Raw genomic sequence first — 26,761 nt, 5'->3', positions numbered from 1 at the left:
CTAATAATTAACAAACTTAAAACAAACTAATAAAAATACATAGTTTAAATAAAAATTCATACATAATAAAAAACTCACAAAACTAAAACAATAAGACTTAAATTAGTTTATCATGTTTGATATGAAATATGCATGTTAAAGAGGGCAAACAAAAGGAAGGGCTACCCTCTACCCAGAAGGCAATTCTTTGCATGTGAAAAGCCTATCCCAAAAAAGAAATTCAACTAGTGAATTAGAGAAATCATACTGCCATTCAAGAGTCAAGGAATGGTTTCAATTACTTGATAAAGAGGTTCCACAAATTACACAAACTCTTTTTCATATTATGTTTTCTTAAAGTTAAACATATACATATTTCTGCAATATTTCTTCAACCACGGGTATGTGCCATTAATTATTTACATGCAAGCAACTAAAGGAGGTGTTTATTGAAGAACTATAAATTCTATTATGCTAATAGGCAACATTGAAAAATAAACAAAGACAAACTTGATTCTTCTAAACCATTCATTCCCTGCACCAGCCCCCGAGAAAAAAGAAAGATAAAAGCAAAACAAATGCATGTAATTTCACCTTAAAATGGCATACATATATATAGTATGTGTCCAGGATTTGCAATTAACAATTATGCACCAAGAAAATATTTTTTTTGAACCGAAACACACAATGGAAAAAGTTTGTCAAAATCTTTCACTCTTTATTGGCTAAAAGCCTCAAATCAAAAGTTTCCAAATCCCTATAACCCAACCCAAGAAAATGAAGAAATATCTGCAAGCAAATGAATTAATGCATGAACACATATGGTGTGTAGATAACATGTTTTCAATTATGAGAAGCATTTTCTTAAAACTTTTAGGTTTCTGAGAAAATAGTAACAAAAAAAAGATATAAGAACCATTGGTTATTTGATTTTTCATATAATGTACTCTCTTTACTTGGACATAAATACTTGTGCTTCACTCAACATTGCAAAATTGGATTTTGATCAGATTAAAAATCAATAAATTGTTTTTTCTTTTGAAGCCCAGATAATTTTAAGCAAACAGAGTGTAAAATTAAAATTTTTGATTTATCTTTTTTTTATTGCCTAGATTAATGTCTCGGCAATCAGACAGAACTTAGATTGACATAATCGACTATGCTAGCATATAAACTTTAACTCGTGTTAAGAAAATCAATTTAACATTAAACAAATGCATCCATATTGAGACTTATATTCTTGAATTGTTGGTTTAGCTTCACGCCTTCACCATGTTACTAGCCAAGTAAGAGTTGGCAATGGTCCCCAAATGAGAAAACAATTCAGTTGTCCACACAAAAGTCAAGCTCCATATTCCTCATATTGATAATTGTTTTAATTTGCCAAAACTATTAAATATTTCAAATTATATTTCTCTTTATCTCTATAACATATCAAGAACAAACTCTTTATACTAGTATAATGCATTTAAGTTCTAGTCTCAATATTCAAATCTAGAAAATTAAAGAAAGAAAACAAACCTTAATATAGAAATAATTCGATCACCACAAGAATAGATAAGCAAAGTTCACTCTCTGCTACTTGCTGAAAATGAGCTCATATTTTCTTTGTACTTCTTAACAATCAAGAATCATTTGGAATAAACACATAGTGGAAATGACGGTAAAAGGGTTTAAGACTAACATTCTCATATCAAAATTAATTAGTTTCCCTAGCAATGATCAACTAAGAAGACTAATTCAGAAGCCCTATAAACAAATAAACTTCAAGGTTGCAGGATGCATATCACTTACCAGATTAATTGATTCGCTTCTAGAAGTACAAGTTAGTGGAGATTTAGACAATAAAGAGGATGTTGTCGCCCATTGGTGAGTGAAAAAAAAAAAAGGATGGTCGAAGTCTGAAGGTGATAGAGAGGTTGAGAAGCAGATTGAAGTGATGGACTGATGGCTTGTTTTGGAACACTTAACAGTCAACACTAAAGGACTTTGAAGAAGAGAGGCTTAGCCACTACTCGTTAGGGTTAATGTGGTATTGTGGAATATGGATGGCTAAGTTTTTCAACTTTTTAGTGCAGTTACTGTAACTTCAATGCAATATATATATTCTTTGTAACCTTGTGAAATTGAGTTTAAAATTGTGATCTCAACAATTTAATACAATTTTATTATGATTTTATTATTTTTCAAGTTTTTAATCTGATTGAACAAGGTAAGCATATGTTGACTCATAAAGTCATGATTTTATGAGTCAACTCATGATTTTAACAACATTGACACCCATTGTTAAATAGGACAAGTTCAATTGGAATTAATGCCTATAAAATACATTGAAAAAGAAGTAAAAGAGTAACATTCCCTATGCATTTACAATTGACAGTTTGATATATATATATAAGTTTGTGTAAGACCTAACCTTACAACAAATCAAGGATTACAAGTTGATTTACAAACATGCTAATTATATTGAGGTGATTGATATACTTTAAGGTACATTTTTCTTTTCACTATAAGAGTTACATGTTAGAGAAGTAATAAAAAAAATATTGTTGCTTTATCTAATATGAAAGTAAAATTCATTGTATGCTATGAAGCAACGACATAAATGATTTAGTTAAGGAAATTTATTTCTAGTCTTAAAGTTGTTGATTCCATATCATGACTAGTAAATATATATTGTAATAATTTAGCTGTAGTTTTTTTTCCAAAGAATAATAAGAGTGGAAGCCGAAACTAACACATTGATATAAAATATCTCATTATAAAAGAGAAAATGAAAGAACATGTAAAGTTCATTGAGTATATTAGCATTGAGTTAGTGATTGCATATCCCATAACTAAAACATTGTTGACAAAAACAATATAGAGATCATATGAATTGTATAGATTTAGCTAACCCATTTGATATTTGACTTCATTTTATTTAGTTGATTGTCTAAGCATTTTTCTTTATGTTGTTCTTAGGTATTAAAGTGATGTTTTGTGCATGTAAAATATTAATTTTAATATTTATTGGGATATAAAAACTGAGATCCAAATTACTTATTGAAAGTTCATTCATAAAGTTTTTTTTTTTTACTAATTAAGTGCTTATTTTCAGGATACGATATATTATAATATATGAAAGGAAGTACTTGATTATAAAGTGTGACCTCCATGATTTATATGTTGTATTATTGATCTAAATGAGTATTTTCATTTACTAGATATTTTTAAAAACACACGAGACATTCCTATTTATTCTAGTTCTAGATTTATAATACTTTAAATGATTCCTAATTAAAAATTACATAACTAATAGAATTCATTAAGCATTAAGATTCTCAAAGAGTAAAATACTAAGTAAATTAAAAGTCATAATCTAAATAGAAAAATCAATTCAAATACAACAAGATAAATAAATAAAATCTCGCACAATAACTTCTAGACCTTATTTGAAGGTTTATATATATATATATATATATATATATTCATCATCATGAAATTTTTAACACAATTAAAAAAAAAGGCTTTTAGAATCTTTTATCTAAATTTCAACTTGATTCAATGGTCGAATTAAAAGTTGTATTTAATTTACCAAACTATATCTTAGATTCTTCTTAAACTCCTCAAAACCTAAAATTATTAACCATTAATGAAATAATATAATAAATATTATTATTTCAATAATATTAAAGGAAATGTCTCATGCCCGTCCTTTCTACTTCTGAAAAAACTTGCTCTCAGGTTATTTGTTAAGAATTGAACTCTTCCACTCCAAGAAAACAAATACTTTGAATATAGCATTATAGCCAAAATATTCACAAGCTTTTAAATTTAATGTAGGATGTGTACATGTTAAATAAATATCTAAATCTAATGTTATATTTTTCGTTTCTATGAAGTCCACTTTTAATTTCTTCATGCATTCTTTTTCTTCAAAGTTGAGGTCATTATCATGTATGACTTCCAATACTTCAACCTTTGTATATAAAAAAACTTTAAGATAATATTTTATAATACTTTTAAGATAACTTTAAAAAATTATCATGTCCTTCGTAGCCTTTAAAAAAAAAGACTGAAAAGTCATTATTAGTCATTTTATTCTCAAACTTAAGGTCAAAGGACTGAAATTGTTTTTCAACACCCTATTTAATCATATTATCTCCAACATGATTAGATAACTTTGAAATTTTACTCTCACAAAACTCTATATTTTTCGTCCTTATCTTTTGAGAAAGTTGAACATAAAATCAAATAATAACAATCTATTTGCTTATCTAACCAATATAAAATCTCTTCATCTTGTATAAACTTCAAGATTAATGATTGTCTCAAATCTTTACATGGTGGAATTAAAAGCTTATCAAAAGCTTATCAGAATGAGTTATATATATTCTGGAATTTCAAACTATCATTCTCTAGCACTACAAAAAAATATGTACGACAAGCCATACTTTCTAAAAACATTAAAAACAAGAAAACTTGTTGAAATACAGCAAACTTCCAATATGTCATTCAATTAACAAAAAATTTTTACAAAAAAGATTTCTTCTTAGAGAAGAATCTCATCACATCCAAAAATAAATACAAGGTTTGCCTAACTTAAGGTAAATCTCCAAGCATGTTCCTTTTCTTTTCACAATCCTTTTTGTGCTTTTCATCAACCAAAAGACTTGTTCCATTCTTGTAAACAACAAGATATTATGCAATAATCAAGCCACAATTTGCTCCAACTGATCATGTACCAACCTTCTGAGACCACAGAACACCCCAAATGTCCTTCACTACGGGTATGCTGCTACCGCCTCAGTCTCTCAAATAGGCCAACTTGTTCTGATATCAATTTACATTACGTGTAGCATAGATAAAAACTAATTCTCAAACCCTAAGATTACATCCTTAAATTGTACAGAAATTTAAAGAAACAACTCTAATATTTTATAAAATTTGAATCTTAATAATAATATAAATCTTATAAAAAAAATTCTTAATTAAAACTTAGCTATCTAATAAAATTCATCCAACATTAATTTTTAATTTTTAATTTAAATAGAAAAAATCAAATACAAGATAAATTAAAAAAAATTACAAAACAACTTCAAAAACTTTTTTAAAGACCTTTCCGATTGAGAATCATCATGAAATTTTAACTTAAATTTAATAGAAAACAAGGTCTTCAATCAATATCAACACGATTTAACAATTAAATTAAAAATTATACTTGATTTATTTATCAATCTATATCCTAAAATCTTAACCCATTAATAAAATAATACAATAAATATTATTATAACAAGAATATTAAATAAAGTGCCCCACGGCATATTCCAAAACTGATTGATCCAAATCTGATCGAACTAATCAATATACTATAAAAGTAGACCTGGTCGTCAAAAAAAGATACAAAAACCCCATGGGGCTTGTGTAAGGAATACAGAAGCATATGCTTTTATGGAAATCTTCTCCTATTCAGCTGTCTTGCTGGCCTTGTAGGCGTTTACCAATTGCATTTGCACATCCTGAGAGACAGGTAAATGTTCTTTATATTCCATTGTGAATTCCCCTTTCCCCTGTACAAAATGAAAAGGATCAGTATGCACAGACAAATATTGAGCAAGGAAACACTTCGCACTTCCAAAAGAAAAGAAACTTGAATCTCCCAGTTCATGATCACCTGCGTCATTGAACGTAGAGCAGTCGAATAACCAAACATATTGTTCAAAGGCACCTGAAAAGTCAAATCACAGGAACTCCTCAGAATCAATTAGTTTGGGATCAAATTATCACCTCATGATCATGGTATACGCTTCCACTCATCCTTTAACTTTTTTCCTTTTATCAAAGTAGGCCTCAGATACTAAAAAACATAAAGGGGAGAAAGCTGTGCTTACATGGGATGTTATTATAGAATCATCCCCATCCTGGTCATTTCCAACAATCACACCTTTCCTCCTATCACACGACAAGACAAGCAATTTGAGTTCTAGAGAAAGCAAAGAGAGAAACAATGATAATACATGGTAAAAAAAAGTCACTCACTTGTTAATGTCACCTGCAACTGTACCCTGAAACTCCGTTGGTACTTTCAGTTCCACCAGCATTACAGGTTCCAGTATCACAGGTTTTGCAGCAGTGTAACACTGTTTAATAGAATTTTGAAAGAAAAAAAAAGAAGAGCGAGAATCAGAGAAGCCTCCAAATACAGCCCATGCATAAAGAAATTCACCAATAAACACAGGATAAGGGAAGTACCTGTCTAAAAGCATATATTGCTGCTAATTTAAATGCAAGTTCGCTAGAATCCACAGCATGAGCAGCACCATCAGTCAAAGCAATTCGAAGATTTTCTACCGGGTGCCCTATTAAAGAACCACTGTACATGCAAGTGCAAAAAGAGGTCACAACTTTATCATATGAAATCACACATGGTGCAAACCTTTATATTACAAATGGAACGAAAAAGTAGCGTCAACCTAGTTCTCAAAACAAACATTTCTAACACCATATGCCAAGACTTCAAATAACTGTAGTTATAAAGTTCTCATTTAAGTTTTCAGTATGAATTTTTGTTCTGACCCAAGGGAGAGACTAAAAAGAGGGAACTTCCAAAATACTTCCAGGATAAAACAGGAACCTTCTCATAAAGTACAAAACTATGATCATTATTCTTGCCAAAAGCTACTCACGAATTGGCAGCTTCTTTGAAGCCCTTCTCGATTGCAGGAATAAAATTTGATGGTATAACCTGTCCCACGATCATGTTATCAAACTCGAACTTAGTCATTGACCCTTGTGGAATTGGCTCGATGTACCTGTACATGGAAAAATACAGCAAGGCAATCCCAGGGATCACATTATAAAGTTGGTACTTCGGTTGAAATTGATCATATAGTTCTGGAAAAAACAAGGTAAATCCAAACAATTTGCACATTTAACTAGGCAATAACAGGAGTACCTAGGAAGCAGCTTGATGCTTTCTATACATAACTGATGCATAGAAAGATATACTGCCAAAAGGTGGGTGAAGCATATACTTTTTTATTATATCATTAGGCCAAATTAGATACCACAACAATCGGATTTCAACATGGGAAATTAATACTGAACACTCACCCGCATACTCGTCCATATTGTCCTTGCCCTCCACTTTGCTTCTTATGTAAATAATCAAATTCAGCACGCTGAGTAATGGTTTCCCTGAAGTTCACACGAGGTTTCCCAACACTTGCATCAACCTTTTCAGACAACAGTTTTGGAGGAACATAAATTAATAAAAAAATCATTTCTAACCAGAATACCAATAAAATGGAAAAAACTGTCATAACAGGCAGAGATACCTTGTACTCTCTCCTAATCCGTTCCACATATATATCCAAATGCAACTCTCCCATTCCAGAAATTATGGTCTAACCACAAAAGCATCATTACATCACACCAACAGGTTACTGTATGATTAAAGAAATAGTGCATGTAAACATTTTACCAAAACAAACCTGAGCACTCTCAGGATCCAAGCCAACACGGAAAGTGGGATCCTCTTTCTGAAAACGATTCAAAGCTTTTGAAAACTGAAAAAATTCCAAAAGAAAAATGCATGTAAATTGGAGGGCACAATATATCATGAAAATATTGAAAGAGGCTCCAAACTTTTTCCCCCTAAGACCCTGATGTCATGGTTATAATTTATAAATTGAGTTCAACAAAACCAGGGGAAAGAAAATACATTTCCTTAGTACTTACTTGTCCTCCGGAGTCTTTTGAAACTGGTTGAATGGCCAGTGACATAACTGGCTCAGGGACATTCATAGATGTCATAGTGTATTTAACTGATCCATCTGTGAAAGTATCACCTGTTTAACCGATAAAAATAGAAATATTAAATAAAAAAATATTAAATAATAACAAGGAAAAGAAACAATGATGCATTATATAAGACGAAAGTCTCAGCTCCCATCCCAACCAATTACAGGATCACAAAATTTGTCCCATGCCCAAGTATAGAAGCAAGCCCTTCTCTATTTCCAGCAACAGACATTTTATTTGAAGTGACTTCTGACTGCCGTGGACATTCTCCTTAAAGAACCATGAAAAAAATTATAAAAACAAAACAATTGGTGACTTGGCATGTGAAGGATTGACCTGAAGCACAATCAACACCAAATACAGCAACTATTTGCCCGGCATGTGCCTCTTGAATGTCCTGTAACATAAAATTCCCCGAAGAAGAGAAAATGTATTAAGCATACAGTAGAAGACATGTAATAATCTTCGTTCATATTGACATAAGTACAAAAGGAAAAGGTTCATTTGGACAGACTACTAAGGCTTTTTTGTTTCATGGAAAGTGATTTTCTAGAAACTATTTTTCAAACTATCTTGTGTTTGTTTATCATTAGAAAAATTAGTAAATGGAAAACACTTTTCAATCAAAGAAAAATTTAGTTTGGTTTCTAGAAAAATAATTTTCTTTTATTTTGGACGAAAAACACTTTCTAGAAATTGTAAAAAAATTAAAAATATCTTGTTATTTATTAATTATATCGAATTTCATCCTCAATCTTTTGATTGCTATATAATTTATTTCAAGTCATTTTTTTTTCAATTCCATCTCATAGAATTTGATTTTATTTTATTTTTAAACCTACTGTGGTCCTCATTCTTTTGATAGTTATTTTTTTTTCTCTTATTATTTTCTTAATTAAATTTTTTATCTATCAGATTTAGTCCTTATTTTTCTAATTGATATTTATTTTATTTGAAATAATTTATAAAATGATTGTTTTTCAATTTCATTATCTTTCAATTTTTTATTTGTTAAATTTGATTTTTATTTTTTTAATTGTTATTTATTTTATTTAAAATAATTTATATAAAAAAATTCAATTTCATTCTCCTTTAACTTTTTTATTTGTCAAACTTAATCTTCATTCTTTTAATAAACTCAAAAAAACATTAATAAATCATTTTCCAGCTTATTTTCTATAACACTACCAAACATAAAAAAGTAATTCACTTTTCAAAAAGATATTATTTTCCAGCAAATAAAACGGGGCCTAAGAAGAATGTCAAAGTGCAGAAACTTACCTCCATTTCATTAGAGTGCATCCGAACCAAGCGAGGAACCTGCAATGAAAAAATATTAGGAGTGTAACAAGAATGTAACAGAAGCCAGATCACATTATGTGCCCAAAACTTACCTTGATCTTCTTGCCTGTGTTAACATTAACTATAAAATCACCCTTGCGAATTACACCCTCGTAGATTCTTCATTCAAGAAAAACCAAAAATAATAAATGTTAACATGTCTCCTGTCCAGTACTAATCTAGCAGATCATATTCATGCAAAACTTGCAAGATCATTAAATGAAAACTAAACCAGCAATAAGCCATACCTAAGATAAGTCAACTGACCAAAACGCCCTTCTTCTAATTTGAAAGCCAATGCCACAAGTGGTCCATCTGGAGTTCCAGTCAAGACAACCTACACACCCCTTGATCAGTATTTTGAGGGAGAAATAGTGAGAAATAAATTGAGATCAAGTAGTTCAACCAAATACCTTCTCTTCATCTTTGGTTTGGTCAAGAGCATAGTTACTAACTTCAAGGGGACAAGGCAAATAGCTAAGCACACCATCTAAAAGTGGCTGCACTCCCTATAGGGAAAAGGTGACAAAATATGAAGAGACTATGAATAAACAGCAAAGCAAACACAACAACTAATTACCATCAATTATACCCAAGACCCAAAGATACAGTAGTAGAGAAAATAAAATACCTTGTTCTTGAATGCACTGCCCATGAATACAGGAACAAATTTCTTTGCTACAGTAGCCCTGCGAATTGCCTTCTACTCAAGAAGATAAAAAATTCTGAAGTTTAAGACCACAATAAATTCATGCAATTATAAAATGAAATTCTTTGCAAGGAGCAATGAGACATCTTTAGAGCTCTGCATTTGTTGATGAGACATTTGACAATAATGACAAACAGAAAATTTAAAGTTAAGCCCCACCAACTGACGAGTCAAGGAAAAGAGGAAAAAATGATTTAGGAGGTTGGATATCTTGTTCCTATACTAGATGATGAGGTGCATGAAAAATCATTGTTCATGAATATTTAATTTTCTTTTAGAAATAAATTTTTTGTCTTTGGATATACCTCAAGGTCAGAGGTTGAAATAGATTCATCTGCAAGAAAAGCATCTGCAAGTTTATCATCAACTTCAGAAACTGTTTCTATTAATTCACGCCGTTTTTCTGCAACCAAGGCCTCAATCTCAACCGGTATTTCTGCAGTGACAATTTTTTCACTGAAAGAGGAAATGAATAGTAAGAAAAGGAAATTAAATTCTAAAACAAAGTTACATGACAAATTCAAGTAATCCAACATCATATGCTCAAGTACTCACCCATTTGAGCCATGGAAATAATATGCTTTCATCTTTACAAGATCGATAAGGCCTTGAAAATCATCTTCCAACCCAATTGGAACTTGAACTGCTGCACTATGATGTCTTAGTTTAGACCTTGCCTGAGAAAATGAACCACAATAGACAGAAATGAGAGAGACTAAAAAAAAAAGGCAAAACCTATCAATATATCTTTATATGATACATGTTTTCATATCCTTGTATAAAAAAAAATAGTATAAAAAAATGACAGTTTGAATTTTTGTTTGGCAAAATAGCACAGTTTAGTACATGTTGCAATTGGAAAATGTGAAATTTAAAATTGTCGTTGATGGGAAACGTGCATTTCAAAAAAATTGTTAAATGAGATGGCATAAATTACAATAACAAGAAGAAAAGGAAGAAAAGGACCTCGAAGGCACACCAAAGCTCCGATTACAACACCATTGATATCATCAGAAATATTTTAACGAGACAAATCCAACAACACTAAGAAAGATGTGGGTGATCTGGGCCACACTCTTTATTCAAAGGCAAGTAAATAATTACAATGAAGAGAAAGAAAAGAGAAAAAAGAAAAGAAAGAAACCCCTAGGGCATGTTGAAGCTCCAGTTACGAAACCACTAGTATAATTGGAAAAATATCAACAAGACAAATGCAATGATACCAAGAAAGGTCAACAACGATGTATGAGCGGGCCACACTCTCCATTCAAAGGCAAGTAAACAATTATATTGAGAAGAGAGGAGAAAGAAAAAAAGGGACTCTAACGCATACCAAAGCTCCAATTATGAAACCACAAGTATTGTCGAAAAGATATCGGTGAGACAAATGCAACAACACCAAAAAAGGTCACCAATGGTGACCGTAGTGGGGACCTTGCTTGGTGTTGTTGGTGACCTTATGGTGACTATAATTTGAATAACCGTACTATAAACAATAAACAGCATAAAACTTCCACTCATTAACAAATCAATTTTAGTAAAAACCTAAAGAATGGCACTAATTAAGTTTATTAGTATAAAATAACACCCACAATACACTAAAAAGAAACACAAGTTTACCTGGTTCAAAACTTTCCAAGGATCAGCTCCCATTCGATCAAGTTTATTAATAAAAGCAAGCCTAGGCACCTCATATCTCCTCATTTGCCTATCCACAGTAATAGACTGACTTTGCACTCCACCCACGCTACACAATACCAGAATTGCACCATCCAACACTCTCAGAGCCCTCTCCACCTCTATTGTAAAATCCACATGTCCTGGTGTATCAATTATATTCACCTACACCACCACAGAAAAAACCATCAATATTTTAAAACAAGCTCCAATTCACCAATAAATGCTTCAGAATCTGTTAGCTAATAATTGCATAGATTACCAGTATAAGAACAGTTCAGAATGCAACATGCACAAAATTCAACAAATTCATACTCAAAACATTCCGAATTCATGTAAAAAAAATTCAAAATGTTTCAAATCAAAACAATTTCCCAGCCATATTCTGTAAGCACTAGACTCAACAAAACAACCTAACAATCCAAGGTAATACACCCAAACCGCAAATTCTTTCTCTAACTCTCCACCCAGTCACTAACTTGCCCATTGACACCACTTATCTAACATTAATCCCCTTGCAAAGAAAATCCAAAATCCTTCATTTCATATTATCTCAGACTCTCGTACATGTAACTCAATTAACAGAAAAATAACATGCTCTCCAACCCAAAGAACACGTCAACCTAAATTTACCAAATATAACAAAAACGCAAAATTCTCTTCTCCAAAAGCTGCCTCTTTTAACACATAAGCTACCCAATCAAACCGAAAAAATCCAATATTTTCAATCCCAAATAAACAAAACCCTCACAAAACCCACAATTGACAATGACAAAATCCCCAAATAAAATAAAGAAGACAAACATTGAAACTGCTCATTGTTTGTAAGCTAAAACAAGCACAAACTCACACAAAATTCGCAAACGTTTTTAAATTGAGCAGAGAATATTCGAAACGTTTGAAATGTTGGAACACCTGATATCCATTCCAAGAGCAGTAAGTAGCAGCGGATTGAATAGTGATCCCTTTCTCTCTCTCCAAATCCATGGAATCCATCTTGGCCCCAACGCCATCACGGCCGCGAACCTCATGAATCTCGTGAATTCGACCAGTGTAATACAGTATGCGTTCAGTGAGTGTGGTTTTACCGGAATCGATATGAGCTGAGATACCAATATTTCTCAATCGTTCCATCGAGTCCTTCCACCATGGCTCCTTTTCTTCTTTTGTGGTGGCGCTTGCGAGGTTGGAGAAGTGGCGGGAGTGCTGGATTTGGAAGTTGCCCTGGAGGAGAGCCGTGGTTGGAGACACTGACGACGTCGTTTTGGAGCGGGAGAAGGTGTAGGAGAGGAGGCGTGATCCATTTTGGAATCGGGTCATGGTGGTGGATTGATTCCCGATGTGTTAGAACCCTAAACCCGAGGAGGAGTGTGGAGGTTTAGGGTGCGGGGGTTTAAGGTGGAGATAGATGTAGTGGTAGAAAAAGAGAAACTTTGGCGGGTCGGTTCGGGTCGGGTCTGTTGGGGTCGGGCAAATGGGTCTTTCTAGATACCAGTACTAGTTTTGGGTTAACAGAGATATATATTTGATTGATAGAGTAATTGGGAAAAAAAAAAAAAAGCTTGTAAAATTGAAGAATTTAATTTAGGTAAATAGCCTAATAGGAAAAAAAATACTAATTTATTCAATTTTACATTTTTTTCGAGTTTTATAAAAACTTTATATGGTATAAAAATATCCATAAAAAATATTCAAATATTAACAAGGTTGCTATTATTTTTAATTTAATAACTAAATAATTCCTCGCCAATAAAGTGCTCTGTTTGAGACCAGAAAACTTGAATTGAATGATTGAATCCTACCCAACAAAAGTTTTTTCATAAAATTTCTCAGCTTCTATAATTTCCTCATAAGGGGTTTCATCTATGAGTTAGTAGCTGCTAGGGGATTTTAGTCTTTCTTGGACACTATTTTTCATTCTGCACACAATCTTGCTCTCACTATTGCTTACACAAGGAATCTTGCTTCAACCGTACCCTCATTTCTGATCTTCACCATTTGCAATTCTAGTTTCTTATTTAATTCGGGAAATAACAAGAAGAATCGCATGGTGTTTTGAAGTCTGTGAAGGGCATTCCTAATCCACCCAGAGTGTTTGTAGAACTACATTTGTTATTTTCCTTACCACCTCCAGTCATGGTTGTTGCTTCAGAAACTCCATCGTTTACACCCGATGAGAATGAAGTTTGAGCAGCAGCTCCATTGAGTTGTGTATCACCATCATTCACTTGATCTAGATAATCAGCCCTCAAAAGAGCTCTTTGCACATCTTGCCTGAAATGTAAATGATCTTCAACTTCTGTTCTTGTCACTGTACCATCAGAACCCACATCAACATTTGGGAAAAGATTTGAGATTAGAGTTCTATAAACAGGAACTCTAATTTTTAATTTTTAATTTGGAGATCTTTAGGGGTTTACAAGAAAACAACATTGGTTGTTTCTAGCTATCGAAAACCTGTTTTGGATTCTGAACAACAATAAAAATTGAAACTATTGAGGGTTTTATGAGCTTTTTTTTTTTTTTCCTAGAGAGGGCGAAGAAATTGTAAGATGAATAGAGAGAAAGGCATTAGGTTTTGTTTGTCTCTTGGTGGGTTTTATGATATAATTTATGCGGGTTTATTTTGATTATTTTTTTTTGATTGGGGATTTTTCTGTAATATTTAAAATTACAAAGGCAAAAGATAAAATAAAATAAACTATAAAATGCTTATACTTTTATTTTAAAAAAACAGTTTATAAGCTAATAACACTTTATAAGGAACTAAAAAAAAGATTATCATTGTATTATAATTAATGAATAAGGAGCTTTTCTATTTAAAATTAAAAAAAATTGAACTATGATTCTTTTATCCAAACCTGGATGTCAATCAATAAGGATTAACTTGCTTTTTTTAAGAAATAAAAAAAATCTAATCTAACTTAGTGTGTCAAATTTTTGTTTCAATTCTGAGATCAAGATTATTTGTAAAAAAAAATTAAATAAAACAATGAAGGTAAATTCTCAAGTAAAACAAAAAATTAAAAAAACCAAATAAAAAATATAAAAAACAGAATCAATCTTAGACAACTTGACTTACTCGCGATTAATAATATAAGATTAAGATAACCATATAAAAAATTTAAAAAGAATCATAAGGTTCAAAACCCAATAATTTAATGTCGATTAATGAAATTGAAAAAAAATCAATTTTAAAAAATATTTTAAAAAAATCAAGTCAATTTAAGTTGATAATACTAACATGTGAGCCAAGAAATAAAATCAAGATAACTCCATTTAAAAAAATAAAAAAAATCATAAATTTTTCCTAGATTATTCATGATTAGCTTATATAAGGTTTCTTTATCCATAACTTTTGAGCAGGATATCAAGTTCTTGAACTTCTAGAAGAGTTATGTGGTGAGTTAGGAACATACTTGACATTCAATATTTCTTACCACTCTAAAGCAGATGAGCATGCAAAGTAGTAAGTCACAACCTAGGAAGTATATTATAGAGTCTAGACAAAACAAGCCAAAGCAATGAGATCTGACTTTGCCACAAACAAGATTTTTCTATAACAAGTTTAGGAAATAGACTCCCCGGTTGAGCCTATTTGAGATTGTTCGAGGAAATAATCCATCTAGTGTGCTTGAGTTGGCACCTATTCCTCATGTTGTTTCACTGAAGATATGACATATTATCTTTGTAAGGTGCATGATCAAGTTAAACAAACAATTTTCAAGCAGATAGCCATCACAAGATGGTCACTTTTGAGGTTGGTGACTTGGTATAGGCTCTGCTTACTCATTATAGGTTTCATGTGCAGTGCAAGTTGCTTTGGGCGAGAAAGATTCATCCTTTTAAAGGTATTACAAGAGATCAATAAAAAGGCCTATCGGTTTCATCTTCCTATTGATATGAAGAGGCCAAGCTTAAGCTCATTATTTAAGTGAGAGTTTACCTTTTTTTTATTTAAGTGATAAAGCAAAGAGATGGCAATAACTTTTGACATACACTTCTCCTTCCAATATTAACTTTAATTGAATGACACAAGGTTGCAAGTATCTATCAATTTGACAGTCTTCGGTAATAATACTTATTCGATCAATTTGTGTCCAAGAGTCAATATCAACATGAAGATTTTCAGAATTAATGGTATACTTGAATTTTTATTTTTTACGAATCTAACTGCGTATTAAAAGTGAACGTAGAATGGAAATTGGAAAAGGCAAAGTGTTGTGAGCATGGCAGCCCGATGTTCACATCAAGTCAGCAGAGCAACTCAGACGTGAAATTGAAATTATCCGTAGTTTGCTTTCATTCTTCCCTCTCTTACTTTGCATTGTTGAATTCCCTCACACTAAATCCCAAGCCCTTGCCCCTCTTACATGCATCACTATCATAGTTACTGCTAATGCAGGCCACAGTCAGCTTGCAACAGAAAAAAATCAACAGTTGCTTCTAAAAATTTGGTGGGAAGCCAACAATCAACCAGAAGAATGCTCTCCAACTCACGCACAAACACCGAATGCAGTGAGTCTTAATTATACATGGAGCTCAAATTTGAAGTTCGTATTTACTATTGACAAAAATAATAGCTTTACATTAAGTTTAATTTCTCCAAGAATTTCTCCATGTTCCTGCACAACACAAAACTCCCTAAACATTTAGAAATAATACACACAACCTTTAATGAAATAAATAGAAATAAAATCTTATGATTGTATTTCATGGCAATTGGCCTGAAAGGCATAGCAAAGGGATTGAAAGGCATCACTACTTGGGCATCTGTTTAGTTTGACACGCTGCTGACATGACACGTAAGCGCCTGGTAATCTCCGTGAATGATGGACGGGCCAAGGGATCAGGTGCCCAACACTGCTCCATTAGCAATCTCCATTCAGAGTCACAAAAGCTCGGTACAGGTGGTCTCAAAGTGTTATTAACTATGCCTCCTGCAAAGGAGAGGGTACACAGCAAAACAGCAAAGAGACATGTGAATAACAAAGCAATTCCAGTATCAATAAAAAGTTGAGCGAGGCATTTATCAGCAAACAAAAATTTATAGAAGAGGTTATAACCCTCAAACCAATATTCCTAAACTCTTACAAAATCTAAAATACAGAAAAAATTGGATAAAGAACATGGAAGGCCCAAACTTCAGCACCTGTGGAACATATTATCACGCTGTGTGCAATGGAGCATCAAAAGTGTAATACTTTGTGATGTAACAAGAATGTTTCATACATACCTATGATTGCTCCGTAATGCATATTGGCATAAGGCTCTTCACCAGTGAGAATCTCCCATAAGACAATGCCAAAAGAGAACACATCAACCTGCCAATAAGTGAAGAAGCTACAAGCATCAACTGCATAATTACTGTTGTGAATTGACCAGGAGAAACAACATGCCGAATCTCCCATAACTTGCCTTGTTTGAAAGGGGGGGGGGGGGATCATGGTAAACAAAATCTGACAGGGATGTAAATATGCACTTCAGGCAACATGGATGAAATTTGTTACTTGCCTTTTCAGAAACCTTACTGCTGCTACCATTCAGGAGTTCTGGAGCCATCCATGGAAGAGTTCCCCTTACACCACCAGTAACCAAGGTATTCCTTTTGATTTTTGACAAACCAAAATCACCTACCTGCAAAAAAAGAACCATTTATGTTAAACATTAGATTCACTAGACCACCTTGCTGCTTGCTAAGTAAATAAGATTTCAGAAATCAGGCTGTTGGATAAGAAACATGCATCATAAATGGAACCTACTCAAACAGCAACAGTATCACAGTTACCTTGCAAATAGGTCGTAAAGGATCTTTCAGGTTGACAAGCAAGTTATCACATTTCAAATCAAAATGCACAATGTTCTTTGAATGCAAATATTCCATTCCAAAAGCTGCATCCATTGCAATAATGAGACGCTTACGATGATCAAGATGCCTAGACATTCATGAAGGTTAGATTAAACAACAACAATGCTAACAGAGAGTGAAATAAAAACAGTACAACATCCACAAACACATATAGGGATCTTACCTGTCCTTGCTAAGTAAAACATGTCTAAGAGAGCCATTTACCATGAACTCTGCCACAGTGGCAAGTGTTCCTCCTGGCCCATCCTGAACTACTCCATAAAATGCAACTACATTGGGGTGGTGAAGCTTTGAGAGAATTTCAGCTTCACGCCAGAACTCCACGGTCTGAAAAAAATATAAGTACTGCTTATTGATGCAGAATCAGACAAGTATGGAACAGATCCCTATTCTTCTTGATATTCTGGCAGATGGTTTACCATGTTGATCAACTTGCACATAATTGTGTAAAACTCCACTCATGAAAACTACACCCACTCTGTTCACTCATGTACAAAAGAACCTACCCTTTGCCAGGCAGTATGAAAGAAAATTCCCGTTTCTTTCATCTAACTGAAGGTTACTGAAACACTGAGTAGCAGCTACATCAAGCTAAAAGTTAAGATATTCTAAGTATCTGAGATGGATCGCATTCCAGCCTTCTAATCCAAATTTGATCTTGGACACAAAAAATAAGGTTTAACAACTGCCTTATTATTTCCTTACTTACAAGTCAACCATTTACATGCTTAATTGTTCATAACAAAAAGTCACTAGAATGAAAGTCAGCTCACCAGTCTTTCTTGTTTTACATCTATTCTTAATCCTAAATAGAATGTAACAATGGAGGGATCCATATGTAAGTGTTTTTTAGATACAAATGACTTTTCTTGTAAATGAGGATGTACACAAGGCTACTCTAGTCTAGTCCGGTTTGAAATGATCTTATAAGCTCTTATAATCAAGGAATTGACTTGATTATTAGATTATAGTTTATAAGTTCATAAACGTTTTGAGAAAAGCAGATGTGCTAATTCTTTGATCCCAGTTAGTAAGAGGGATCTTGAACTAATAAATAGTCCTAGAAACTAAAAAATGAAATATTGAGCAATTTCAATTGTCAGTCTCATTGATGATCACAAGTAAAACTGCCTTATTTACAAAAGTCAACTATTTTCATGCTTAATTTCAATTAAAATATCAATAGAAAGAACAGAAGCTCACCAATCTTTCTTGTTCCGATGAACGGCCTGTGAAACAGCTCTTTTTTATACGCTTAATAGCAACATCCGTACCTCTCCATTTTCCATGATAAACAGTACCAAAAGTGCCGGACCCCAATTCTTTCAACTCTTCCAGGTCTTCATTTTTGATGATCTGTGATGACAAAAAAATTATACAACTAAAAGAAATCCTCAATGACTGCTCCAATAATAATGAAGGTAGGGAGTCTTAAAAAAAATAAAAATAAAAAACATCCAATATAATGCATGACTAACAGCAAGTCACTAGATATCTCATTATGCATCTATATGTGCAAAAAAGTGAATGAAACAGCAGGAATTCGAGTCCACTAGGTCATTCAAAAAGGATGTCTGGATATGCCAAAGTGATTCCGAATGAGCATGAGACGTCATATTGTTTCATATATTTTTTTATTCATAATTTACACTGCGTGGGACTTCCTGAAATGAGCTTGCAAATGCAGAGCATCACCGTGGAACAAAAAACCAAAATTCTCTAGTCAAACATTGCCAGTGTTAAGGTTGCATGTTACTATATCCACTACAGTGAAGAAAGCAATGTCAGGAGGGAAACACAACCCATGTTACTTCACATTTGCCACCCCAGAAACAACACCTCCAGTTGGTTGAACTGTCAACCATGGGTCCCACCCTCATGGAGGAGAGTGGGTGGTGTAAAACAGTCCATTTCTCCTTTTCATTTCTTATTGTTTCTGCAAAAGACAACAGAACAGATTCTAGACACTAGTTTTGCATTTCCCCCTCCTGGAGGGCAGTAGGTGGTGCAAAACAGTCCATTTCTCACTTGCAATACTTATTTTCTCCTTTTCATTTCTCATGGTTCCTGCAAAAGACATCAGAGCAGATTCTAGATACAAGTTTCGCATTTTCCAGTCCAATAATGCTTTATCAATACTCTTCTGTTCAACTAGAATAGTACCTTGGCTAAAATATTGAGATTTTCACATATGAGAATTTCCAAACAATAATCTAATAAAATGCAAAATGAGTCTGCAACCAACAAAATTTTCAGCTTCTGCCACATGGCACAGCCTAGTTTTAGGAAAAATGAAAGAAATTACCTGCAAGGTGCTAATATCAAACTCTCCTGAGGAAAGGTCAACAAGATGTGCACCAGTGTTTCGAATGTCCACCTTCCCACCCTGACAGCATTAAGAAAATCAGAATGTCCGGTGAAATGATAGCAAGAAGGTAAAGACAACTGGATTATCAAACAGATGAAAAGAAAAAAAGAAAAAGAAAAACCTCATCAAAGTACCTCATACTCTGATTCTTGTATTCTAGCATTCACCCCATCCAATTGCGCACTCTCAGTTTCCTTCAGCTCAAAATGACCATAATCTGCATGGGAATCCACGGTGTTCAGCCCAACAACACCAGATGTCTCTTGTTGAACATCTTCCTCAATGTGAGGCAAGGCAACTCCATCAGACTTTAAAGGTGGATAACTATAATCAATGAGCGTCCCTCCTTCATCATTTGTAAGGGAGGATGAGTAACCCAGATGGTCTTGGTCTATAAGGGAAACATCTTTCCTAACAAACTGATCTTGCAAGTTCCGAAAGTACGACCAGTGTTTTGGATCATGATTCTCCATGTTCAAGCTCAAGCCCGCTCCATCAACAATTGGACCGACAACATTCTCATGGATTTTGGCTTGTGAGAAAATATCAGAGAGGATATCAGGACGAAACCGGTCATTTATATCGATTCGTATGTCTTTCTTCTCAGGAGTGACAGCACCAATGCTGGGATCCCCCTCAGATAAAGCTCTAACTGGGCTCTCTGCCCATGCCAAAGGCTGCACATTCACCTTAGTGTTGTTCCCATTATTATTGTCAGAAAGAGTTTCAGTTCTTTCAAACTCTGGAGGACCCAAAGCAGGATCTTCTGGGTGATTACTGGAAGTTCCCTGACTTGCTGTTGGATGTGTCAACCCAACTGTTTTGCCTTTAACCTGGAAACCTTCATAATCATCCACTGGATTAAAAACAACACGTCTTGATTCAGATTTCTGCACATTTGACCCAAGACCTTGAGCAATGCTGGGATTCACCGTACTGATGTTATCAGCAAATTCTTTGTGCTTCTCAAACTGTGCAAGTCCATCTTCAACGGTCTGAGGCTTTGCATAACACAATTTTGCAGATGAGTGGGACTGGTCAGTCTGGGAAGCCACATTTCCTTCATGCAATTTATCAATTGATTCTATAACTGGTTGAGAACAACCAGAACGTGCTTGAGCTATTATAATCTGAGGATCAAAGGAATCCTCGGATTTTGACAAGCGATTTAATTCTGCCTGCTCCCTGGGAATTCGCTCGGAATGAAAAACCCGATGTGGAGCGACAGATGGTTCGAGGTAGCTAAAATCTGTTGGATCAGCCTCAGACCCCCCATATCCTGGGGCAAATGGATCACCAGATGAGTGAAAATGGTCATCCCCGTTATTCTTCATCCCTTCGGTCACAATTTCAGTGGACATCGAATTCAGTACAGGTTCATGGGGGCTTTTATTATTTTTCATAAGCAGCAGAGGTGATCCTACTTCTGGTGTTGAATTGGCAACCAATACTTCTTCTCTAGAAGTATAATTTGGAATGGAACTATCATATGGATGCAAGGAAACAGTATCGTTTTCCACTGCCTGAATTTTAACAGTTTCATTAAGCTTCTGGAGTGAATCATCTCGTTTCATTTTCAATTCCTTTATTCTTGCCTCCTTATCCAGGGTTTGAACTTTCTCAGGTTCATTTATTTTCTGTCCCGAGCTCTCTCTTTTCAGTTTTGCATCCTTTACAGATGCTTCTGTATTTTGCACGTGAAAGCCATTGAACGGTTTCTCTTCTGCCAAAACCCCCTGTTGAGTTGGATACATGCGGAAAGGCACTCCCATTAGATTTTCCCCAGCCATTGCATGGATAGGGAGATGTGAGCCAAAACCATACTGAATTGGGACCGACAATGGATTGGTTCCCTTTTCATCCATCTGGGGGAAGCTCTGCATAGGTTGCATGGGGGACACTGGATGCTGGCTGGCATCTCCATGATGTATCTTCTGGCCATGGTAAGGCTGTGAATTAGATTCATGGGCACTAGATGAACTCGTCAGTACTGGTTGAGAAGATTGGGTTGTTGAAGGCAGCATATTAACAGCTGAAGATGGAGCATTACTTCCAGTTAATTCAGCTGCAACTCCACTGCTGCCCCTCTCAACATTAAGACTGAGTAACTCATCCAAATTGTTCCCTGATGTGCTTACCAGATTAATTGAATTCTTCCTTGAACCCAAGTCCATACCATTTACAGCAACAACATATTGAATCTCAGAATTGTCACCCTCTCCACTTCCCAGGCCAAATTGGGAGTCCTCCAGATCAGTGCTGGAAAACAAGAACATCCTAGGCTTCTTTGATCCCCCATCTTCTGATACATTGCATTCTTCCATCATGTTCTGAAGATCCTCATCACAGGATACAGAAACCAAAGCGTCAAGATCTTCACCAGGAAGTTGATATTTTATAGTGTGAGATTCATTGTAAATTGCCAAAGTTTTCTGCATAAGCTCCTGCCAGGAAATATTCTTGCTTATCCGGATAATGCGTGTTTCACCCCCAACATATCTCAGCTTTCCATCACTCGGACGAGGCAAAATTGTACCACCAAAGCTGCAGAGAAACTTCACCTTTGATGATGAACTATCAGAGGCTCCTGAAGATGTATAACCATGAATTCCTCGACTACTGTCATTTCTTGATGAGGTTTGTGGTACCGGCCGGACAGGATCATAATAACTTTGGTCTTCATGCACGGATGATCCCTTCCGGTCTAACTCCTGGTTCCCGGCTTTTTCTACTGTGCTTGTCATAGAGATGTCAGGACCACTTTCTGAACCCGTATGAGATATTCCCAATATGCCCTTTAGTTCCATATAGCTAGTTGTGCTATTAGGATCAACGTAAGCATTTGGAAAGAGCTGTTGCCTGGGGTTCACCCTCTCCCGCATAAATTCAAGAGCGAATTCCTCACCAGTCTGAATGGAGTAATTTAGCACAGGCCTAGCTCCCATTGACATGTTGTAGTCAGGAGGTCGCATGTTAGTATTAATATTAGCTGATGGATCATGGAAAAACCTTTGGTTTACAGACCCCAGCCCTTCATTTCTAGCTTCCATGTTATTATATCGAACTTGTTCATAGTTTTTCTGCTGCTGATCTGTCATGCCTTTTCCCAGATTCCTGTCCATTTGGGTCAATTGCACCAGTAAGGCAAGAAAATATTGCCATATCAGTACAGAATCACTTGAATGGGCAACCACAAACTTTGTTTTCTCTTTGACATCCTTGCAGAATAAAACCTGAAATGGGAAATAAGCTCTTGCTAATAAGAATTACTTGGTTAATTAGAAAGCAAAATGCCTAGCATAAGCAATCTTTAGGAAAAGAAAATATTTGGAGCAACAAGACAAAAAATTTCAATCGTCTTAAACAGAAACAAACACATGATCAAGAGCTTATTAGTATCAAATTTCAGTAAGTTTTACAGGAAAGCTCCCCAGTGATGGCAGAGTTGCACAAAGTAACATGAAATAGATAGATCTACTCACTTAAATAAAAGAAATAAAAGGCATTTATTTACACAAAAAGAATACAAATATGCATGCCTTAGGACAAAGATTGATCTGCTTTAAGAAAAATCGTGTGGAGTTTGAAGGTCATAAGATTAGCAGGTGCTGCATTTCCATATCCTTAGCAAAGCGGACTTAATCAAAGATCCATCAAATAGAAAAGTACCAGTTACATTCAAAAATCAAAGATGCTTCCACTAAATTACTACGTCTCATTGTACTATGAATCAATCAAATGTTAAAAACACCAGACTTAGACAACTCATTACATAATAATCACAAAAAAAAATGCTTAATTCTAAAATTCCAGATGGGCAGAAATACAATCTTTACACGGGAAAAAAAAAAGGTTGAAAGACAAAAATCATACTTAAACAACTAAGTTAATTAAATCCACTTGAAAAAACCTGATCATAAATAAAAGACTGGACGGTTGCTTTTGAAATTAGGACTCACAATAATAAACAGCAAACCCTAAAAAAAAAAACTAGAAAATTGAAATCAAGCTCAAAGAAGTAAACTTCAGACTCTTAAGAACCCTAAACTCAATAACAAAAAAAAAAACACATGGAATCCTCACTCAAAAGCCCGAAACTCACTCTGATTCCACCTCAACTCACCAGAAGAAAAAACAAAACAAAAGGAAGGGAAAATAATTATAAACTAATCACGACCACAGCTTAACCAAATGAAAAAGATTGAAACTTGGAAGCAATAAAAAAGAGAGTGGATGAGAAGCGAAGAAATAAGAAGTACCAGAAAATAGAAGCAATGACCGTAAAAGCTGAGGCAGCAGCCAGAGTCAGAGCTCTCTTGCTCTCTCTCTCTTGATTTTATAGCATGTTCTATTTTTTTTATTATTGTTACTATCAATTGTTTATGTGCGTGTAGATGTTGCTAGATCTATAAATTTTGTTGGCTTTTTATCTTAAAATAAAAAAAAGTCGGTATTTGCGGAGAGTTTAATGAAACCCACGCGTGCGTGTCGACTACGTTCTTAACCACGGAGTCATGTTTTGCTTAGTTGTGGAGGCCCCACTTAATAGTTAGCTTAGCTGGTGGTTCTTGCTTTGGATTTGGATGGGAGAATTCCAGGAACACCCTTTTCTTCTTTTTCCTTTTTTAAAAAAACAAATAACAGTATTTTATTTTATTTTATTTATTTCATTTGTTTTTTTCTTCCCTTTCTTTCTGGGAAAACGAAAATGAGAAGGGACCATCAACAGGCGAAAAGTATCCGATTTCTTCGCGATGAAAATGGAGGTTGCGAAGGTTATAAATTATTTTTTACTTAAAAACATATTAAAAAATATTTTTTTATTTTTAAATGATTCAAAAATATAAAAATATAAGATAAAAAAATTCAAAAAAAATAAAAGCATTTTTTACACCATAAAAACAAGGAAACTCGTAAAATTGGGAGAGGAGGATGAATCCTCTACATGTAATTGATTATCATGCATCTACCGGAGTATTCACGAGAAAGAAAATTTAACACTAGTATTGACTGCACTCAGTGAGATAATATTCATGCCATGGGAAGTCGGTATCTGCTAAGCTTCCGATACATGAATATATAATGATCATCATCCCTTCTACATGTCTATTTAGACACGTATACCTGTCTAGTTACAGGATACTAGAATCTTTTTAAACATAAAAAAAGTCAAAGTCAATTTGTTATTAAACTTGAAAATATTTTTTTTTAGGGATTTTTTTTGTCAATGTAAATGTTTTTAGTGATATATTTCTTGTTATCTTTTAAAAAAATAGAATTTTTAACTAAAATCATTGTTTCTGTTTAAAAAAGATATTTTATAATTGTTATATCATGTTAACAAAAAATTATCAAAATAGTATGTTGATATTTTATATGTTATTGAAAGCTAAAAAATCATACATGTAATAAAATTATTTTTAAATTCTATTTAAAAATTATAAACGTGATAATAATAATAATAATAATAAATCATGTATATGATAATTAAAGAGAATATTAAAGTTTAAATAAAAAATATAATAATATTTGAGAATCGTGTGAAAACTAAAAAAATAAATGAATCAGGTAAATTTCATTAAGGTAAAAAAACAAAAAAATAAAAAAGAATCGGGTCTAGTATCTAGCCTGCCAATAAAAGGCTAGGAGTGAGCAGGTCTAAAGAGGAAACCTGCAAGCCGGCCCAGCTTTAATATTTTTTCTATTTGTTAAAGGATTATTCACTAGTTATTTTTTTGAAAAGAATAAAATTAAATAACATGTCGTTTGCATTTGTTTATTTTGTTTTTATTGCCTCTCTGGACGCTCAAACCCTCGACACCTAGGTATTTATACATGCATCAGCCACGATACAAATTCACTATGAAAAATAATTAAATAAATATATTAATCTAATTTACTATTTATATAAACAGTAAAGCAATGCGAAGAATCCTCGTTCTATTTCAGAGTACTGTTTTGGAGAGAGTATAAGAGTCCCCAGGGGTGTTTTTGTAGCAAACTTCTCTTCTTTAAATTCACGGCGAAGATATTAGTCAAATGTAGGCACCATTACGGCTGAGCATGATTAGTCTCGATAAATTGATTTAACAGGATATGACGCAGTAAGAATAAGCAAATAGCATCAAGACTTTGTGCGTGACATTATAGCAGGAATTTTGAGGATAAATAGTCTTCCAAGGTATCTGTAGCCAAATCACATCAATGAAACGTCTTCGACTCGCTTAGGAGGGGTGGAACTATGATTTCATAAAAGAGGGTGCCAAAAATAAATGCTAATTAGATGGATCTCAGGACGAGTAAGCTCAGAAGGACCGGGGATATCTCTGCAATTGCAAAATTGAGAAACTAAAAGGGGCGTAGATTAGAATAGTAAAAATCATGATGATTTTACTCTTCTTAACATGTATAATTGCCTTGGCAACAGGGTAGAGAGGGCTTTTTATACTGTTTTTTTTTGCAATAAAATAACTAAAATATTTTTTGAGGGGAAAATAATTGCACTGGTGAGCAGCGGTTTTTTTTATTTTTTTCAATTTAAAAGAATAGTAAAACAACTACATTGTTATAATTTTAAATTATCTCTGGTTTAAATTTAAGATTTATTGAGTTTGATTAGGGGCAACTTGGCATGTTAGCATGTATAAAATATTATTTAATATTAAAAAATTAATAGTATATACAGTTGATATAAATAAGTACAGATATATCCATATTTTTTAGACATGTATGATGTCATTCAATCATCAAACACCAACTTTCACAACATTATTTCAATTTTCAAGATAACCCTTTAATTTATAGGCAGCACATGTGACCAGTAGATCTTGGCTTTTTAATCGGCAAATTTTTTTTTTCTTATTTCCTTTCTATTCCTTGATTTTCATGTATGTCCCTACACATTTTCAAAGCATTTATTTGATTTATATTTTTTTGTATTTGATTATTATTCTTTTAATTGTTGTTTTTTATTTTAAATAATTAATAAAATTAAAATTTTCTTTCAATTTTATCATCCTTTGATTATTTATTT

At 33.6% G+C, this 26,761-nt stretch overlaps 2 protein-coding genes across 2 annotated transcripts; both read right to left on the bottom strand.

The window, feature by feature from the left end:
* Positions 1 to 5,207: 5,207 nt before the first annotated feature.
* On the bottom strand, positions 5,208 to 12,941 carry LOC105121395 (elongation factor G-1, mitochondrial-like). Its single transcript, XM_011020011.1, has 20 exons — positions 12,407 to 12,941; positions 11,435 to 11,656; positions 10,370 to 10,491; positions 10,120 to 10,270; positions 9,737 to 9,808; positions 9,519 to 9,614; positions 9,354 to 9,442; positions 9,159 to 9,225; positions 9,046 to 9,084; positions 8,101 to 8,161; positions 7,702 to 7,811; positions 7,455 to 7,529; positions 7,299 to 7,367; positions 7,075 to 7,196; positions 6,648 to 6,773; positions 6,214 to 6,334; positions 6,001 to 6,101; positions 5,853 to 5,913; positions 5,636 to 5,689; positions 5,208 to 5,531 (listed from the first exon to the last, which is right to left on the bottom strand). The coding sequence occupies exons 1-20, from the start codon at positions 12,809 to 12,811 to the stop codon at positions 5,427 to 5,429; spliced, it is 2,268 nt and encodes a 755-aa protein (XP_011018313.1). The 5' UTR covers positions 12,812 to 12,941; the 3' UTR covers positions 5,208 to 5,426.
* A 3,050-nt stretch (positions 12,942 to 15,991) lies between these two features.
* LOC105121394 (uncharacterized) lies at positions 15,992 to 24,145 on the bottom strand. Its single transcript, XM_011020010.1, has 10 exons — positions 23,988 to 24,145; positions 19,863 to 22,961; positions 19,666 to 19,746; positions 18,564 to 18,716; positions 17,524 to 17,687; positions 17,280 to 17,427; positions 17,006 to 17,128; positions 16,728 to 16,815; positions 16,257 to 16,431; positions 15,992 to 16,116 (listed from the first exon to the last, which is right to left on the bottom strand). Exons 2-10 carry the CDS (start codon positions 22,848 to 22,850, stop codon positions 16,077 to 16,079), a joined length of 3,960 nt encoding a protein of 1,319 aa, XP_011018312.1. The 5' UTR covers positions 22,851 to 22,961; positions 23,988 to 24,145; the 3' UTR covers positions 15,992 to 16,076.
* Between the last annotated feature and the right edge of the window lie 2,616 nt (positions 24,146 to 26,761).

Source organism: Populus euphratica, unplaced genomic scaffold (genome assembly GCF_000495115.2).
Source record: "Populus euphratica unplaced genomic scaffold, PopEup_1.0 scaffold25.1, whole genome shotgun sequence".
In the NCBI taxonomy this organism is placed as follows: Eukaryota; Viridiplantae; Streptophyta; class Magnoliopsida; order Malpighiales; family Salicaceae; genus Populus; species Populus euphratica.
Note: the sequence above shows the minus strand (reverse complement) of the source record. Positions and strands in the feature narration are given on the sequence as shown.

What these genes read in the sequence shown, in the direction of transcription:
- LOC105121395 (XM_011020011.1), bottom strand. Translation starts at nt 12,811, where the DNA reads ATGACCCGATTCCAAAATGGATCACGCCTCCTCTCCTACACCTTCTCC. An exon ending in GGATTAGGAGAGAGTACAAG is followed by an intron (nt 7,197 to 7,298) that starts GTATCTCTGCCT and finishes TTGTCTGAAAAG; the next exon opens with GTTGATGCAAGTGTTGGGAA. An exon ending in CTCTACGTTCAATGACGCAG is followed by an intron (nt 5,532 to 5,635) that starts GTGATCATGAAC and finishes CATTTTGTACAG; the next exon opens with GGGAAAGGGGAATTCACAAT.
- LOC105121394 (XM_011020010.1), bottom strand. Translation starts at nt 22,850, where the DNA reads ATGGACAGGAATCTGGGAAAAGGCATGACAGATCAGCAGCAGAAAAAC. An exon ending in GTTTTACTTAGCAAGGACAG is followed by an intron (nt 17,428 to 17,523) that starts GTAAGATCCCTA and finishes ATGAATGTCTAG; the next exon opens with GCATCTTGATCATCGTAAGC. An exon ending in GCAGTAAGGTTTCTGAAAAG is followed by an intron (nt 16,816 to 17,005) that starts GCAAGTAACAAA and finishes ACTTATTGGCAG; the next exon opens with GTTGATGTGTTCTCTTTTGG.